General features: G+C 40.4%; 1 protein-coding gene across 18 annotated transcripts in view; it reads right to left on the bottom strand.

The window, feature by feature from the left end:
* Positions 1-12001: 12001 nt before the first annotated feature.
* The window catches only part of tcf12 (transcription factor 12), a 455542-nt gene continuing 450329 nt past the window's right edge, over positions 12002-17214 (bottom strand). For all 18 annotated transcript variants that reach the window (XM_068017858.1, XM_068017857.1, XM_068017856.1 and 15 more), the window contains 2 exons: positions 15789-15939; positions 12002-14307 (listed from right to left, as the gene is read on the bottom strand). In XM_068017858.1, the coding sequence (XP_067873959.1) occupies positions 15797-15939 (143 nt within the window). In that variant the 3' untranslated portion in view covers positions 12002-14307; positions 15789-15796. The remainder of the gene's footprint in view (positions 14308-15788; positions 15940-17214) is intronic.

The raw sequence follows: 17214 nt of genomic DNA, 5'->3' as shown, positions 1-17214 counted from the left end.
TAAACGATAACATTCTATTAGCTTTCCTAATTACGTGCTGTACCTGCATATTAACCTTTTGCGATTCTTGCAGTAGGACACCCAGATCCCTCTGCATCTCAGAGCTCTGCAGTCTCTCACCATTTAGGTAATATGCTTCTTTTTTATTCTTCCTGCCCAAGTGGACAATTTCACACTTTCCCACATTATACTCCATTTGTCAGGTCTTTGCCCACTCACTTAACCTATCTATATCCCTTTGTAGTCCCCTTATGTTCTCTTCACAGGTTACTTTCCTACCTATGTTTGTGTCATCAGCAAATTTAGTAACCATACCTTGGGTCCCTTCATCGAAGTCATTTATATAAATTGTAAAAAGTTGAGGCCCCAGCACTGATCCTTGTGGCACATCACTCGTTACATCTTGCCAACCAGAAAATGACCCATTTATGCCTAATCTCTGTTTCCTGTTAGCTAGCCAATCCTCTATCCATGGCAGCATGTTACCACCTACCACATGAGCTTTTATTTTCTGTAATAACCTTTGATGTGGCACCTTATCAAACGCTTTCTAGAACTCCCTCAAAGAACTCCAATAAATTGGTTAAACATGATTTCCCTTTCACAAAACCATGTTGACTCTGCCCAATTACCTTGAATTTTTCTAAATGCCCTGCTATACCATCTTTAATAATAGCTTCTAACATTTTCCCCAAGACAGATGTTAAGCTAACTGGCCTGTAGTTTCCTGCTTTCTGTCTCCCTCCCTTTTTGAATAAAGGAGTTACATTTGATATTTTCCAATCTAACGGAACCTTCCCCGAATCTAGGAAAGTTTTGAAAATTAAAAATAACGCATCAACTATCTCACTAGCCACTTCTTTTAACACCCTAGGATGAAGTCCATCAGGACCCGGGGACTTTCCAGCCCGCAGCTCCAACAATTTGTTCAGTACTACCTCCCTGGTGGTTGTAATTTTCATGAGTTCCTCCCTCCACTCCATTTCCTAATTTAGAGCTAATTCCAGGATGTTACTTGTATCCTCTATAGTGAAGACCCATGCAAAATATCTGTTTAATTCATCTGCCATTTCCTTATTATCCATTAATTCCCCAGACTCACTTTCTCTTGGACCAACGCTCACTTTGTTAACTCTTTTAAATATCCATCGAAACTCTTACCATCTGTCTTTATATTTCTAGCTAGCTTTCTCACGTACTCAAATTTTACCTTCCTTATCAATCTTTTAGTCATTCTTTGCTGTGTTTTATATTCTGTCCAATTGGTACAGAACCAGCAGTCAAATACCTGCATAGTCCTAATGGCTGAATTGGGACAAGGTGAAGGTGAAACAAAGGTGAAAAGAAAGGCTGCATTTGCTGACAATACAACCACTAGGTGGCGCTGTTCTGGCACATGCGCAAATGCAGTCTGTTCCACTAAAATGTCACAGTCTGCGACGTTAAGGCAACTGCCAGGACTAAAGATGGCACTGCTCAAATAATTACAGAATGACAAAGTAAACCTATGGCAGCACGCAATAGAAATCTAAAGTTCCGCACCTCTGACAGTGCTGTACAATTCTAATTGTTTTCAGTGCCATTCCACTCTGGCTGCTCGCTCCCTGCCCCGTTTCTTTCCCGCACCGTGCCGCCTGAAGAAGCAAGGCGATGTTGGAGCACATGGCAGAGAGGAAGGAAGCGGCGCTGCCTCGAGTTAGCGTCTGGAGGGATCGGGGAGAGAGCGGGTGGCGGGAGTGCGGGGGGGGGGAGACAGCGGGTGGCGGGAGTGGGGGGGAGAGAGCGGGTGGCGGGGTGAGAGGGGGTGACGGCGGGGGGCGGAAGTGGAGTCAACCAGGTGCGTTGCACGAAGATGTACACGTTGCGTGATGTTTCGGCGCATGCGCTAACAAGTCCTGGCAAGCCGGAAGGCCGCGCATGCGCAGAGAGCAGGAGCCCGTCTGTGCATGTGCGCATCTTGGCGCAGCCTGATGACTTCAGCGGCCGGCTGCGTTGTCAAGAATCACTTTGGAAATGAAATGCCTTCACAACAGAAAAGCTGTCAATCAGAAGAAAGTTCAAAGGCAACAGCCATACTGACAGGATTTCCTGATACAATGGCTACACCTGTAACACAAAGGAACTCCCATCGTGAGGAACAGTCACATCGGTTACTTATCTGAACTTGGCAATTAACGCTCATTAGGCCTGTTCAGAGATGGCTCTTTGAAGTGACAGGACAAAAAGTATTTAGGTTACACCCAGTCTGCTTTCAGTAAGCAGTAACAAATTAGGGTTAACCAAAAAAATTCAATAAAGATATTAAATGCAGTACATCATGATTAAAAAGGCATCCCAGATTCTTACGTATACTACCTATTCCCTTGATCTCCTTCCCTCCCAGTTACACCTCACCAAACATTACTCAGCATTTTGTTAACTGACATCAACCTCTGTATACATCTGGTCATTCTCCCTACCTCAAAAACCACAACACTTTAATAATCGCCTCTCAAATCTTCCCCTCCTTTGCAAAGTCCTAAACTGCAGAATTTCTCCATAATTACATGTGCACCACTCGTACCAGCATTTTATGATTTCCACTCCAGCTGCAGGACAATGACTGCTCTCATCAATTACTAACTATATCCTCCTTGGTTGTGACCATATTTCACCAACCCTCCTCATTTTTCTTAATCTCAGCTGCTTTGGTACTGTAGATTATTTTACCCTTTTCCAATGTGTCTCCTCAGCAGTCCATGTTCACGGCACTATTCTCTTCAGGCTCCATTCATACCTGTCCGAAAAGGCACCATATATCCTCCAATGATTTCTCCCCTCACCCCTGCAGTCACTGCTGGTGTCCATCTTTGATCACTTCCTCTTCATTGCCCATTTGCTACTCCATGGTGACATTATCAGAAAGCACAATATCAGGTTCTACATCAATGTTGATGACACACAATTTACCTTTCCAGCTCTTGCTTTCAAAACTGTTGCTCAGCTGACTCCCTGATTGAGTTTTGGATGAGTAAGTGGCTTCATATAGGCAAAACTGAAGCTATCCTCTTTGGTTTCCATCAGCTTCGACAAAACATGATTCTGCTCTTTCCTTCAGTAACCTTTCTAACTTCCATCTAAGGATTAGTTTAGTGGTGCTCCTTGATCTTGAGCTGAATTTCCTTTCCCACATCTGCTCCGTCTACCACCTTCTACTTACATGACGCTGCCTGCCTATACAGCCTTGTCTTTCCCATTGCTACCAAGACTCTAAATTCATGCCTCCTTGGGGCTCAAATCCTGTAATGGTCTTCTAGAATCCATCACCTACAAGCTGAATATATAATCATAATACCGTGCCCATATCCTTACTCTTGCTCCTTGCTAAGTTCTATTGGCTTAAAGTGCTCCATGAACCAATTTCAAGATCTTTATTCTTCCAGCAGCCTCACCCATCCTATTTCTGTAAATTCCTCCAGCACCACAGTTCTGCTTTCATCCTTCGCTCTTCCAATACTGACCTATATGCTGTTTAACATCTTTTTTGCTTCACCATTGGCAATCACTCTTTCAGCCAACATAATCCTCATTTAGAACCACCTTACGTCCTCTCGCTGCATTTTCCAAAGCTTATTAAACACTGATCTCTTCAATTGTTATCGCCTCTGCCTTTTGATCCATAGAGTCATTTATGGCACAGAAGGAGGCCATTCTGCCCATCGAGTCCATGCCAGCTCTCCACAGAGCTATCCAGTTAGTCCCACTCTTCTTCCAATCTACCTATTCCTTTCTCTTCTGTTGCTGCTGATAGGCACAAATTTCCAATCATATTGTAACCTATGGGTTTGTCCAGATAAGTATTTTTTAACTACTTGCATAGAAATCCTTCACTATTAGTCATTGCAAAAAAAGATACTCCTCAAAATAATCAGTTGTAATTATGTTTTTGAAGCTAACGCAGGAACATTCTAAATATTTTTTGCCTTGGTCAACCTTGAAATTAATCAACAGCAAAAACCACAAACATGCAAAAACCAACGATGAACAAAAGACAGCTCTTTCTTTGTCGCTGTGTGCATGTTTCTTCAAACAGACTCATTAACTTTTCCATATGTGATGTGAACTGAACAACTCCACAGGAATTTTAGTTCTCTGTAGGACATTAAGCAACATTTTAAGAAATCAAAGACATGACCATAATTGGAAGACCGTGACAGACTTTTTCTAATCATAGCCTTGTAACAGCTGCATTTTTCTAATCACAGTATTTAAAAGTTACATTCCAATTTTTAAACAAGCAGGGAAAGTGGGAAAAATATCATTTACATTATTCATGTTAATAAACGGATTTGTTGTGTTTATTACTTGTATACCCACAAATATCTATCAATATTATAAACATTTCTTGCACTTGTCTGTCACATTGTCACACTTGAAAGATCAGTATAAACAAAGGGTCTTTCCAGTAATAAAAATATGAGGAAACCTTACCAGATATTCATATTAATTCACCATGTTTACTTAATAACAATTAACCTCTACAGCAGTAGTATATATTGCGATTTAAGTGGCACGTTCCTTAGCAAATAGTGCGTGCTCTGACTTACCACAAGCAATGCCAGAGATTTGCTGTTGTAAAATCATGACTATGTCCATTTTAAAACTTCATGCATTACAATCTTTTTAAAAAATCTGTTAATCAAAATCACAACTCTGAAGACTGAAGAAAGTCCATAAAGGAACAAATTTAACAAATTGGATCACAAAAGATTTTCACAAAAGTCTGTAGCTATGAAATAACAATTAGAAAACACAAAGTGAATCAAAGAGCTTAAAATGGTTTTTAAAATTTTTGTCCACTGGAAGTGCTCTTATTAAGTAAGGCTGCTTCCAGACACTGTAGCAAAGTCAAACAACTTCTTGTTGGGTTGGCACAAATGGGAAAATTTTGGGCCAATGTTAACCTACCTGATGGACAGGAATCCCAAAGGATAGGGTGGTGTTTAATACCCTGCCCAATATTATTCTTCATTGACTTCAATGCAGAGTAAAATCAAGCAATGTTTCATCTGATCCAGTCAGTTTCCCAATAGGCAGGTTAGGTTAAAATTGTGCTCGTTAGGTACGAGAAATAACAAAGAGCGAGAGACCAAAGAGAGAAAAAGAGGAACACAGACATGGAAATATTGAAAGATGAGAGAGGAGAGAGTGCACAAGATAAGACAGTGAGGGTGTGGAAAGTGGAGCTGAGTAGTAGTTTGAGAGACACCCGGTCCCACATCTGATCCTACAGGAGCCACTGGACAGCTATTAGCAGAAACCATAGCATATTTCAGTTCTCCAATTCAGCTCCCAAAGGTCAATTTTATGGTTTGACAGATATCAAATGTAGGAGCTATGTTTGTCAAATGCTAATGGTGGAACTCTGACCCATTGGAGCACTTGTGCAATCTCGTTGCTAATTTTGCAACCATCTATTGATTTTCTGTTATTTGTATGTTCAGTTCAACTCTTATAGCAATGATACAAAGATGTGCAAGATACTACACATTAGAAAGATGAATGCCACTTCTATACTATCAAGTAAAAATAGCTGAAATGAAGTGGAAAGGGATTTGGGATGGCTGGGCATTCTGTTCTTAACATATTAAATCACTGCCAACAGCAATAATCAAAAGATGCTGACTTTTTTGCTGGATCAGTAATGTACAAGTTGCAAGTGATCATGCTAAAACTGTACGATGTCTTGCTAGAACCTCAACTTCAGAGTGTTGAAAGAGGTAGCTATGGAGGTAGTGGATGCACTGGTGTTCATCTTCCAAGACTTTTATAGATTCTGGAATGGTTCCTGCAGATTGGAATGTAGAAAATGTCATCCCGCTATTTAAGAATGGAGGGAGAGAGAAAACAGGGAACTACAGACCTGTTAGCCCTACAGCAGTCATTGAGAAAATGTTAGAATCTATTCTAAAGGTTTTGAAAAATGGACACTTGGATAATAGTGATCTGATTGGGCATAGTCAACATGGATTTACGAATGGGAAATCACATTTGACGAACTTGTTGGAGTTCTTTGAGGATGATACTAACAGATTTGATAAAGGTGGGCACGGTATACTTGGATTTTCAGAAGGCTGTTGATAAAGTCCCCCACAGGAGGTTGGTAAGCAAAATTAAAGCACGTGGGATAGGAAGTAATATACTGGCATGGATGAAGGATTGGTTTACAGGCAGAAAACAGAGTAGGAATAAACGGGTCATTCTCACATTGGCAGGCTGTCTCTATTGGGGTGCCGCAAGGATCAATACTTGGGTCCCAGCTGTTCACAATATCTATCAATGATTTGGATGTGGAGACCAAATGTAATATTTCCAAGTTCACAGATGACACAAAACTAGGTGGGAATGTGTGTTGAGAGGAAACTGCAACGTGGCTTCAAGGGGATTTGGACAGACTTAGTGAGTGGGCAAAAATGTGGCAGATGGAATATATTGTGGAAAAATGTGAGGTTATCCATTTTGGTAGGAGGAATAGATGTGCAGAGTGTTTCTTAAATGGCAAGAGATTAGAAAGTGTAGATGTACAAAGGGACCTGGGTGTCATTGTCAATAAGTCACTGAAAGCTAACATGCAGGTGCAGCAGGGGGTTTAAACTAATTTTTCAGGGGGATGGGAAACAGAGTTGATGTACAGTAGGGGGTGATGCACAGCCAAATGTAGAAGAGAAATTAAGTCAGTCTGGAAGGCAGAGCAAATATAGACCTGTTAATGTACATGCAAGGCTGGATTCTATCTATTTTAAAGCAAGGAGTCTTACAAGTAAGGCAGATGAATTGAAGGCATTGGTTAACACATGGGAATATGATATTGTTGCTATTATAGAGACATGGTTGAAGGAAGGGCAGGACTGGGCAGCTCAATATTCCAGGATACAGAATCTTCAGGCATGGGGGTGGGGGCCATATGGCCATGAGGCCATATGGGTAGAACTTAAAAACAAAAAGGGGGAAATCACTTGGCTGGGAGTTTACTACAGGCCTCCAAATAGTCAGGGAGCGATAGAGGCGCAGATATGTAGACAAATCTCAGAGAGGTGTAAAAATAATAGGGTAATAATAGTAGGGGATTTCAACTTCCCTAATATCAACTGGAACAGTTTTAGTGCAAAAGGCTTAAAGGGGGCAGAATTCGTAAAGTGTGTACAGGAGAGCTTTTTGAGCCAGCAGGTAGAAAGTCCTACAAGAGAAGGGGCAGTACTAGACTTAATCCTAGGGAATAAAGCCGGAAAAGTGGTAGAAGTGTCAGTGCGGGAGCATTTCGGGGATAGTGACCATAACACTAAGATTTAAGGTAGTTATGGAAAAGGACAAAGGTGGACCTGAAATAAAGGTACTGAATTGGGAGAAGGCCGATTTCAATGATAAAACAGGATCTGACCAAAGTGGTTTGGGAGCAGCTACTTGTTGGAAGGTCTACATCAGACCAGTGGGAGTCATTCAAAAAGGAAATAGTGAGAGTTCAGGGCCAACATGTTCCTATAAAGGTGAAGGGTAAGACCAACAAGACCAGGGAACCCTGGATGCCAAGGGGTATAGAGGATTGGATAAGGAAAAAAAAAAGGAGGCTGATGGCAGATTCAGGGGGCTGAAAACAGTGGAGGCCCTAGAGGAGTACACGAAGTGTAGGGGGGGTACTTAAAAAAGTAATGAGGAGAGCGAAGAGGGGACATAAGAAAACACTGGCGGACAAGACAAAGGAAAATCCCAAGGCATTTTATAAGTATATTAAGGGCAAGAGGATAACCAGGAAAAGAGTACAGCCCATTAGGGACCAAAGTGGCAATTGTGTGTGTGGAGCTGGAGGATGTAGGTGAGGTTTTAAATGAATACTTTTCATGTGTGCTCACTATGGAGAAGGACGATGTAGGTGTCAAGTTCAGGGAAGGGGATTGTGATATGCTCGAACAAATCAGCATTGAAAGGGAGGTATTAGCGGTTTTAGCAGGCTTAAAAGTGGATAAATCCCCAGGCCCAGATGAGATGCATCCCAGGCTATGCGAGGCAAGGGAGGAGATAGCGGGGGCTCTGACACAAATTTTCAAATCCTCTCTGACTACAGGAGAGATGCCAGAGGACTGGAGGACAGTAAACGTGGTACCATTATTCAAGAAGGGTAGCAGGGATAAACAAGTTAATTACAGGCCAGTGAGTCTAACATCAGTGGTAGGGAAACTATTGGAAAAAATATCTGAGGGACAGGGTTAATCTCCACTTGGAGAGGCAGGGATTAATCAAGGATAGTTAGCATGGCTTTGTCAGGGGGAGATGGTGTCTAACAGACTTGATTGAATTTTTCGAGGTGGTGACTAGATGTGTAGATGAGGGTAAAGCAGTTGATGTAGTCTACATGGACTACTGTAAGGCTTTTGACAAGGTCCCTCATGGGTGATTGGTCAAAAAGAGCCCATGGGATCCATGGCAAATTGGATCCAAAACTGTCTTAGTGGCAGGAGGCAGAGGGTGATGGTCGAGGGTTATTTTTGTGATTGGAAGCCTGTGACTAGTGGTGCACCGCAGGGATCGGTGCTGGGACCCTTGCTGTGTGTAGTGTATATCCATGATTTAGAGGTGAATGTAGGAGGTATGATCAGTAAGTTTGCAGAAATGGTGTTGTAAATAGTGAGGAGGAAAGCCTTAGATTACAGGATGATATGGTTGGGCTGGTAAGATGGGCAGAATAGTGGCAAATGTAAATTAATCCTGAGAAGTGATGCATTTTGCAAGGACTAACAAAGCAAGAGAATATACAATGGATGGTAGGACCCTAGGAAGTACAGAAGGTCAGAGGGATCTTGGTGTACTTATCCATATATCACTGAAGGCAACAGCACAGGTAGATAAGGTGGTTAGGAAGGCATATGGGATACTTACCTTTATTAGCCGAGGCATAGAATATAAGAGCAGGGAGGTTATGATGGAGCTATATAAAACGCTAGTTAGGCCACAGCTGGAGTACTGTGTACAGTTCTGTCACCACACTATAGGAAGGATGTGATTGTACTGGAGAGGGTGCAGAGGAGATTCACCAGGATGTTGCCTGGGCTGGAGCATTTCAGCTATGAAGAGAGACTGGATAGGCTAGGGTTGTTTTCCTTCGAGCAGAGAAACTTGAGAGGAGATATGATAGAGGTATACAAAATTGTGAGAAACTCTTTCCCTTAGAGGAGGTGTCAATAACCAAGTGGGGAGGGGAAGGGGCATAGATTTAAGGTAAGGGGCAGGAGGTTTAGAGGGGATTTGAGGAAAAAAATTTCACCCAGGTGGTTGGAATCTGGAACACACTGCCTGAAGGGGTGGTACAGGCAGGAACCCTCAACATTTTAGTTGTATTTAGATGAGCACTTGAAATGCCATAGCATACAAGGCTTCAGGCCAAGTGCTGGAAAATGGGATTAGAATAAATTGGTGCTTGGTGGCCGGCGTCGACACGATGGGCTTGTTTCTGTGCTGTATAACGCTATGACTGTATGAGCAAGCAATTAGGAAGGCTAATGATAAGTTCGCCTTTATCACAGGAAAATGTGAGTACAGGAGTCGTGAAGTCTTGTTTCAATTGTATGGAACCTTGTTTAGACCACACCTGGAGTAGTGTGCGCAGTTTTGGTCCCCTTATCTTAGGAAGGATATTATTGCTATGGAGGGAACGCAACGAAGGTTCACCAGACTTGTTCCCGGGATGGCAGGACTGTCCTATGAAGAGAGATTGGGGAAACTGGGCCTGTATTCTCTGGTGTTTCGATGAATGAGAGGTGATCTCATTGAAACCTACAAAATAGTTAAAGGGATAGACAGGGTAGATGTAGGTAAGATGTTTCCCCTGGCTGGGGAGTCTAGAACCAGGGGACACAATTTCAAAATAAGGGGGAAGCCACTTAGGACTGAGATGAGGAGAAATTTCTTTACTCAGAGGGTTGTGAATCTTTGGAATTCTCTACCCCAGAGGGCTGTGGAAGCTCAGTCATTGAGTATGTTTAAAGTAGAGATTGACTGATTTCTAAATACCAATGACAAAGGGATATGGGGATCGTGTGGGAAAAAGGCATTGAAGTGGATGATCAGACATGATCGTAATGAATGGCGAAACAGACTCTATGGACTGAATGGCCTACTCCTGCTCCTATGTTCAGTAGATATTCAAGTTTTGGTCAAAATGTCATATGGAAGCAGTGCTGATGCCTAGTGTTAAAACTATGGTTCTTAAGCATTTTTGGCTGAAAGATCCCTTTTCAAAAGGGATTAGTAATCATAGACCCCCGCTCCCATCCAAGTTATAATACTGCAAACTCGTTACAAACTTTGCATTCAGTAATGTAAATGTATCAGCGTTCTGTTAAAGGAACTGGTATGAAACTTTGCTAGGGTTGTCTGATTTAGCAAACATTGTGATTGGTGACGTGTAAACTTTTATACTCCCTTCAGTTGAAAGGTGACCCTACAGGTTCAGCAACATGCCTTTCAAATACTTGCCTGCACCACATCTCCCTGCTCTTCCTGGAGCAGGATTAGACTGGGTGGTTCCTGTTGGGAGCACTGTTACCGTTTTAGGTGTAACCTTCCACTGCCCAGGTGCTGAACGTTTCAGGGTTTTTTCCCCTCCACCTCTGCTGTTTGCACAAGCCTGTCTGCACTAGAATATTTCTGACATGCTGCCTGGTGTGCAGGATTTATGACATTGTAACCCTGCTACTAACCAAGACAGTAGCATTAGTCAGGGTCCAAGAAATCAAAATAATTTCCAACAGCACACGCCTGACCCATCCTATCACAGCAATGGTCCTGTTCACATTATTTCAAGGATCTCTTACAAATTCTCTACAGACCCCAGTTTGAGAACCACTGTGTGGATTGAATTACAGCGAAATCTTTAAGAAACTGGGACACTTGAAAGTAGGTGACTAAGGGCGGCACAGTGGCGCAGTGGTTAGCACCGCAGCCTCACAGCTCCAGCGACCCGGATTCAGTTCTGGGTACTGCCTGTGTGGAGTTTGCAAGTTCTCCCTGTGACTGCGTGGGTTTCCGCCGGGTGTCCGGTTTCCTCCCACAGCCAAAGACTTGCAGGTTGATAGGTAAATTGGCCATTGTAAATTGCCCCGAGTGGAGGTAGGTGGTAGGAGAATGGTGGGGATGTGGTAGGGAATATGGGATTAATGTAGGATTAGTATAAATGGGTGGTTGTTGGTCGGCACAGACTCGGTGGGCTGAAGGGCCTGTTTCAGTGCTGTATCTCTAAAAAAAAAAGAGGGGACCTTATGAAAGTAAAGAATTAAATTGTATTAATCCAGGACACTACTTCAGGCTATGCCAGGAAACTAAAACAAAGAGGTGCATGTTAAAACTGGTGGAAGGGAAGCTTAGAACAGATGATATTGAGTACTTCTTCATACAGTTATGATCGACATTGGAATAGTCGATTGAGGCAAACACCTTAGACTCATTCAAGAAACAGATAATGAGATTTGCAGCAAGTGGGGAGGGGCAAATGTAAGACTTGGTTCATTCAAAATGGATGAGTTAAGGTGGATAGAATGCCTCCTTCACCTGTATTTATCTTGTGATTTTTTTCATTAGATTTTCTTCCATTTGGAATGTTTATTACATCCAGCTTTTGTGGTTGGGTTGTTAATTCATAGTATTTTCCAGAATATATTCATGGTATCTGATAATTTTGTTGATGTATTTTGCTTTAATACATTATAGCACACAAAAGGGTCTACTTGTTTCAGAATTTAAACTTATTTTGTGCCATGAATACAGAAAGGATTATTCACTGAACGACCTAAATGAAATTAACAATCCAGCATAACTATGCTTTTAAAACAAGGGCACCCTGCTTTTCCAAAAAATAAACTGGGAACCAAACAAACATAGTCATCACACCAGTATTCCAGGCAGTTGGTAATGCCCATGACAGGACAAATTTACTCCCACAGATTCATAAACAAATGTTAAACACTCATTGGTCTTGTTAAAAAAGATGGCACATTTATTGCTACATAAATGTTATATATACATATTATGTTTTCTGTTATCACTGACAGAAATCTTTTACTTCTTGCTGTTGCGTGGAAAGGTTCATCAACAATACCTTAAATTTGACACGGGTACAAATCTGCATCAACCAACAATGGAAACTGGAGAACAAGATGTGAAGCAACTTATCTCAGACATTTAGCTTGTACGATACTTCATAGGTACTACACGGTTTAGCTAGAACCTACAATGTTCTTAGGAGGCTATTTTATTTTCTGATATTAATGGACAGGTTATGGTAAATAACCCTACACTTTTGCTACCTAATATAGTAAAATAAAGTAAGAAACTTTTTTACTGAAAACTTTTGATTTCAAAAATCTAGAAAGAGTAATATTTAGAATTCAAGAAATTTTCTTACAAGATTATTGTATAAAAGACTAGCTACAGTGAAAAATAAGCCAAATGTTTTCTTTTTTTTTCTTTTTGAAGCAAAGCTTCTGGGCATAATGCAGTCTATTATAGCCAAAGGGAAAGAAAGCTTAGAACCAGGCTCAGAAGAAAAGGCCAGTGGCACGTGATCACTTTAGCACGTTTTAAGCAACTGTTAGCTCATAAACAACAAACTGAAGAACAAGGCCACAGATACAGTAAATTAGATGTTAACTGTTCTTGAATTAGTCGCCATGAATCAATTAAAATAACAATCATACACAATTGTAAAAAAAGAATTCATTCTCAGAGAACCCTTCCAAAACAAGTGTTCAGCATTCCTATCAGCCCACCATGGCAACTTATACAAATTTTGCTTTTTTGGTTGCCTTAGTGCTTAGAATAAAGGAATGCATTATTTGTTCATTCTGTTGAGCCAATTGCCAACAATTATAGACAACATTCAGATAACAGTAAGTAACCTTGTCAGATATTTTCACTCCTATGCTCCTTTTAAATGGAAGACAGTTTTCATGGAAGCTAAGGAACTTGAATCCATATAAATGGAAACCAGTCAGGGAAGAAATGAAAAGAATTGTAAGTGGTTTAAAACAACTCATATGAGTTAATGCCACGATGGCTTCAAAGCTCAGGGCAGTTGCATTACTGGCTGCATCAGTCTCAGGATCCCTCTCCACTGATTAGCCACGCAGATAAGGAGATATCAAAAAGAAAGTATGGTCTCAGAAAGCTGGTGACCGTTGCTCCTTTTTCCCTCCAGAATTTTAATGAAGCTGACAGCACTACTTTGTTCATTGTCAACACTACTGGCCCTGGTGAACCAAGGATTTTTATCAGCTCTCTATGTTTTTAGAGCCTGAAACCTTTGTTTTGCATCTGTGCTTAATTACAGCAAACACTGTCACATATACTAAATGTAGTATTAACTGCTTGCAAAACAAAGCAATTCTAAAATTAGAAATTTTCTAATTTACACTTCACGTTACAAGATTTACTATGAAGCCTAGAAGCTTAAAAGTTTGTATAGTTACAAATAAAACAAATAAGAATGGGCTTTTACTTGAAAGTTCGAAGAAATCTAATCTTATTTCAAGCTAAATGGTGCTATGGTCAGACCTGCCCTTTTTCAATAAAAGCACATTTTGCTATTATAGCAAATTGTTCATAACACAGGCATTGAACATAATGTAGGAAAAAAATGTGACCACAACTGTTCACACAACCAGAGAACATAAAATAAACACTCTAACGAGGAATATTTGGATACATGGAAAATGCTATTTGTGTGGCTAAAGGAATGAAGAGGACAATGAAGACTCTTCCCTCCCTTTTTTAAGACACTAATAGGTTCTGGGAATGCTAGGGGCTAGAGGTCATTTCTGCTTTGTTCTCTGCATGTGAACAGCTTTAACAGATACTAGCATCAGCCCAGCTGAGAATGAAACAACTGAGATTTTAACATTTCCCTTTCAAAGTAGACGTTTTAGTTCAGTAGCAATAAATAAATTTTTTTTGTTTTAAATGCATTTCATCAACCAACAAGTTTAGGCACAAGGCAACTTCCGCAACAGTGGAATAATTGCAACAGTCTCTGATTGTGTGGAAGCAATGCTGCTTGCAACAGACTGATATGTACTATTATGGGCCAAAATTCAGATTCGGGACAAATAGATTTTCAGCGGGCTGAATGTGATGCCATATTGATCAAGAGATTGCTTCTGGGTTTCTGCTTCAAGTGCATTATTTTTTCCAACTGTGACTTCATGAAAGAAAGTTAGTTGGTTGGGTCCTTGTATGGAAAGATGACTCATTTGTTATTTTACAAAAATGATCCAGACTTCTGACCTGCAACAAAAAGAGAACGATTCAGTATTAAGACAAAATTCTGTGAATGCTGGAAATCTGAAATAAAAACCTAAAATGCTAGAGATGCTGCCTGACCTGATGCATATTTCCACCATTTACTGCTCTTAAGATTCAGTAACTTTGTGATCCATACTTTAAAAAAAATGGCAATAAACAAATAAATATCTCTGTTAAACACTAAGCAGAATACCTTCAATTTGACATTTTACATCTGCAGTGACTTCTTACACACTTATTAAATATGGTGTAGTTCTGATATTGCACATGTTGCTAATCTTGTTAGATAATCCTTAGATGATTTTGAAAATCTCTTCAAAATTTGCAAGGGGACTCCATATTCAGTTTTCATAACTGTTCAAGAAACATAATGCTTTTTACAATAGTTAAGTAGCCGAATATTTAAACTGGAGCTGTATATAAATGTCTATTCACTATTTTGTTCAGAATTAGTTCATTATATGTAAAGGCACACTGCTTTGTAAAATATATTAAAGCTTTCCTGACCCAAATTATTGCAAAGCTGTTCACAGACTGAAGTAGCAGTATTTTTCAGGTCAGAGTACTCCCTGGTATTTTCCTAGTTTAGTGTGCTCCTGCAAAAATATTCTGTTGTTCACTCAATATTGTGCATGTACCTGCACTTAATTCTCTTGGATCTTCTCAAAGAATACCTTTGTATTCTTAATAGTCTTCCATCAGAACATGCAGAATTCCACCTATCCTTCTACAACTGAAATCAAACATCTGTAGCATTACCACAAACTATTAATCAGCTCCTCACATATAATCAACTTACTACATTACAAAAGTAACTACATTTCAAAAAGAAAGTACTTTACATACTGTGAACATTTTTGGGATGTACTGAGGAAATGAAAAGTTATATAAATACGAGTGCTTTCTTTCAGGGTAATAAGATGCTCATATTTTTCAAAATTAGCATGGTGTAAAGGGGTAGGAAGTAAAGGGAAGAGAGCAGAAAATATGTAGTAGATTGACTGCAAAGATATCTATGGAATCTCTCATTGGTTTGGATTACACACACTCAAACGCACATGTCAATCACCAATCACCAAAATCCACGATTGAACTTTCTGTACTTATGCCATGACAAACACCAGACAATACATCGAATATAAGGCTACAACATTACATCTACCCATTCCATTGTTTCTCGAGCATATAAATCTTATCATAAAGTAATTCAACAAATGTTTGCAATTATTTAAAACTACTGATACAAAAGCAGAATATACATTGTAAGTAATGTCTTATACAACATTCCATATGTCAATAGTGCTTTAACCATTTGAAACAATCTTTCTGAACATAGTGTGAGCTTCTGAAATTTCAATTCTTCTTCTCAATGTTGTGTGAACAATGGATAGGAAAACTGCAGAACTTAGAAAATGTGATGCAAAGATTAAATGTTAGCTTTAACAATAAACTGAAAGGAGTACCTGGCAGTTTACATATGACCCATAGGGTTGGTAGTGTCGCTGAGTCCAGAGTGAACTGCAGGGTGTGTTGGTGGTGCCTCTGCCGATGCGGCAGAAGCCTTCTCCTCTTCTCTCCTTTTAAGGCAGGCTGCTTTTGGATTCAAGTTCCTCTCTACATATTTAAAAGAACAGGTATATTCAGTAAATAGAAGTAGAAATAATACATGTATAATAAATAGTAATTTGGGAGTACAAACTTGAGTATTGCTGAAAACAGACCTTTTGCCAAAGCTTTTCGTCTTGCACTCATCAGGACAATTCGCAAGAATACCAATGTAAGGGAAGCAACAAATTTATACTATATGAGAAGAGAGTGCTGATTGGTTGGCAAGTGGAAGAGGCATTGCCATGGAGAATGCACAAGTTTATGGCGACTGACTGTTAACGGTAAAGCTTAGATTGAAATTTAAACCAGGCAGCTTGACTCATAGGTCAAGGCATTGCCCTGAGGAATGAACCAGCGAATGGCTGTCACTTATTTTGTTTAGCTGAAACAGGCGCAATATGTGTACATGTTGTTTCTGTCTGCAAAGAACATAGTTCGACTTGCAGGTAAGTTAAGAACAGGTAAGCTGAATATCAAATTTCTCCAAGAGCGTATTAAACCCAAGGTTATGCCAGTTTTCATTTCCAAATGTATCGATAATGCTGAAATGAGACACAGTCCCATGACTGAGCGAGCATTTATGAGAGATTAGACTGAACAAATTGGTAATAGAGTTACTAATTTACGCTGTGCCCTATGCCGCACTTGGTCTGACGTGCGCAAGTTTCTTTCATTTTTCTATTTGATCCGTTTATGCCGCTATATTGCTTCAACAGATGACCACACCATAAACAGTACCCGTTTGAAACACAGCTGCACCGTAAACTCACTTAAGCGGAAGCAGTTTAGCAATGCAATTAATGACGCCACTAAACACGTACAAATCTCTCTGACCATGTACGCTCAAAGTGAGGAGTTTGTTCTTGCACATAGTTTCAATTTTGGTGTGCCTTCATCCCAAATCAAACTGGAAGAGATATTTGCTGAGTTCGAACTCCTCTACTCCCAAATTTCCCGCCACAAACCAGCGTCCACTGAAGACGCTGAATCCTTGAAAGCGCGCCTAGCTGATCTAGCACGTGCATATTGTGGGATTCTGAATGACGTCTCTGATTTCCACATGCAACATGAATGTCTGACAGCGTTGCGAGGCCTTAAGACCAACCCGGACATACACATCAGTAAACCTGACAAAGGATGGGAATAGTCATCCTTAACAAGCGTGACTATATCAACAAAATACACACCATTCTTAATGACGGGTCCAAATTCGTGTCCATCAGACCTGCCACTCAACATGACTGGACAACCTTGCTCTAAAGTAAGCCAAGAAAACACTTG

This window comes from Heterodontus francisci, chromosome 38 (genome assembly GCF_036365525.1).
Source record: "Heterodontus francisci isolate sHetFra1 chromosome 38, sHetFra1.hap1, whole genome shotgun sequence".
In the NCBI taxonomy this organism is placed as follows: Eukaryota; Metazoa; Chordata; class Chondrichthyes; order Heterodontiformes; family Heterodontidae; genus Heterodontus; species Heterodontus francisci.
This window is presented reverse-complemented; position numbering and strand designations above follow the sequence as displayed.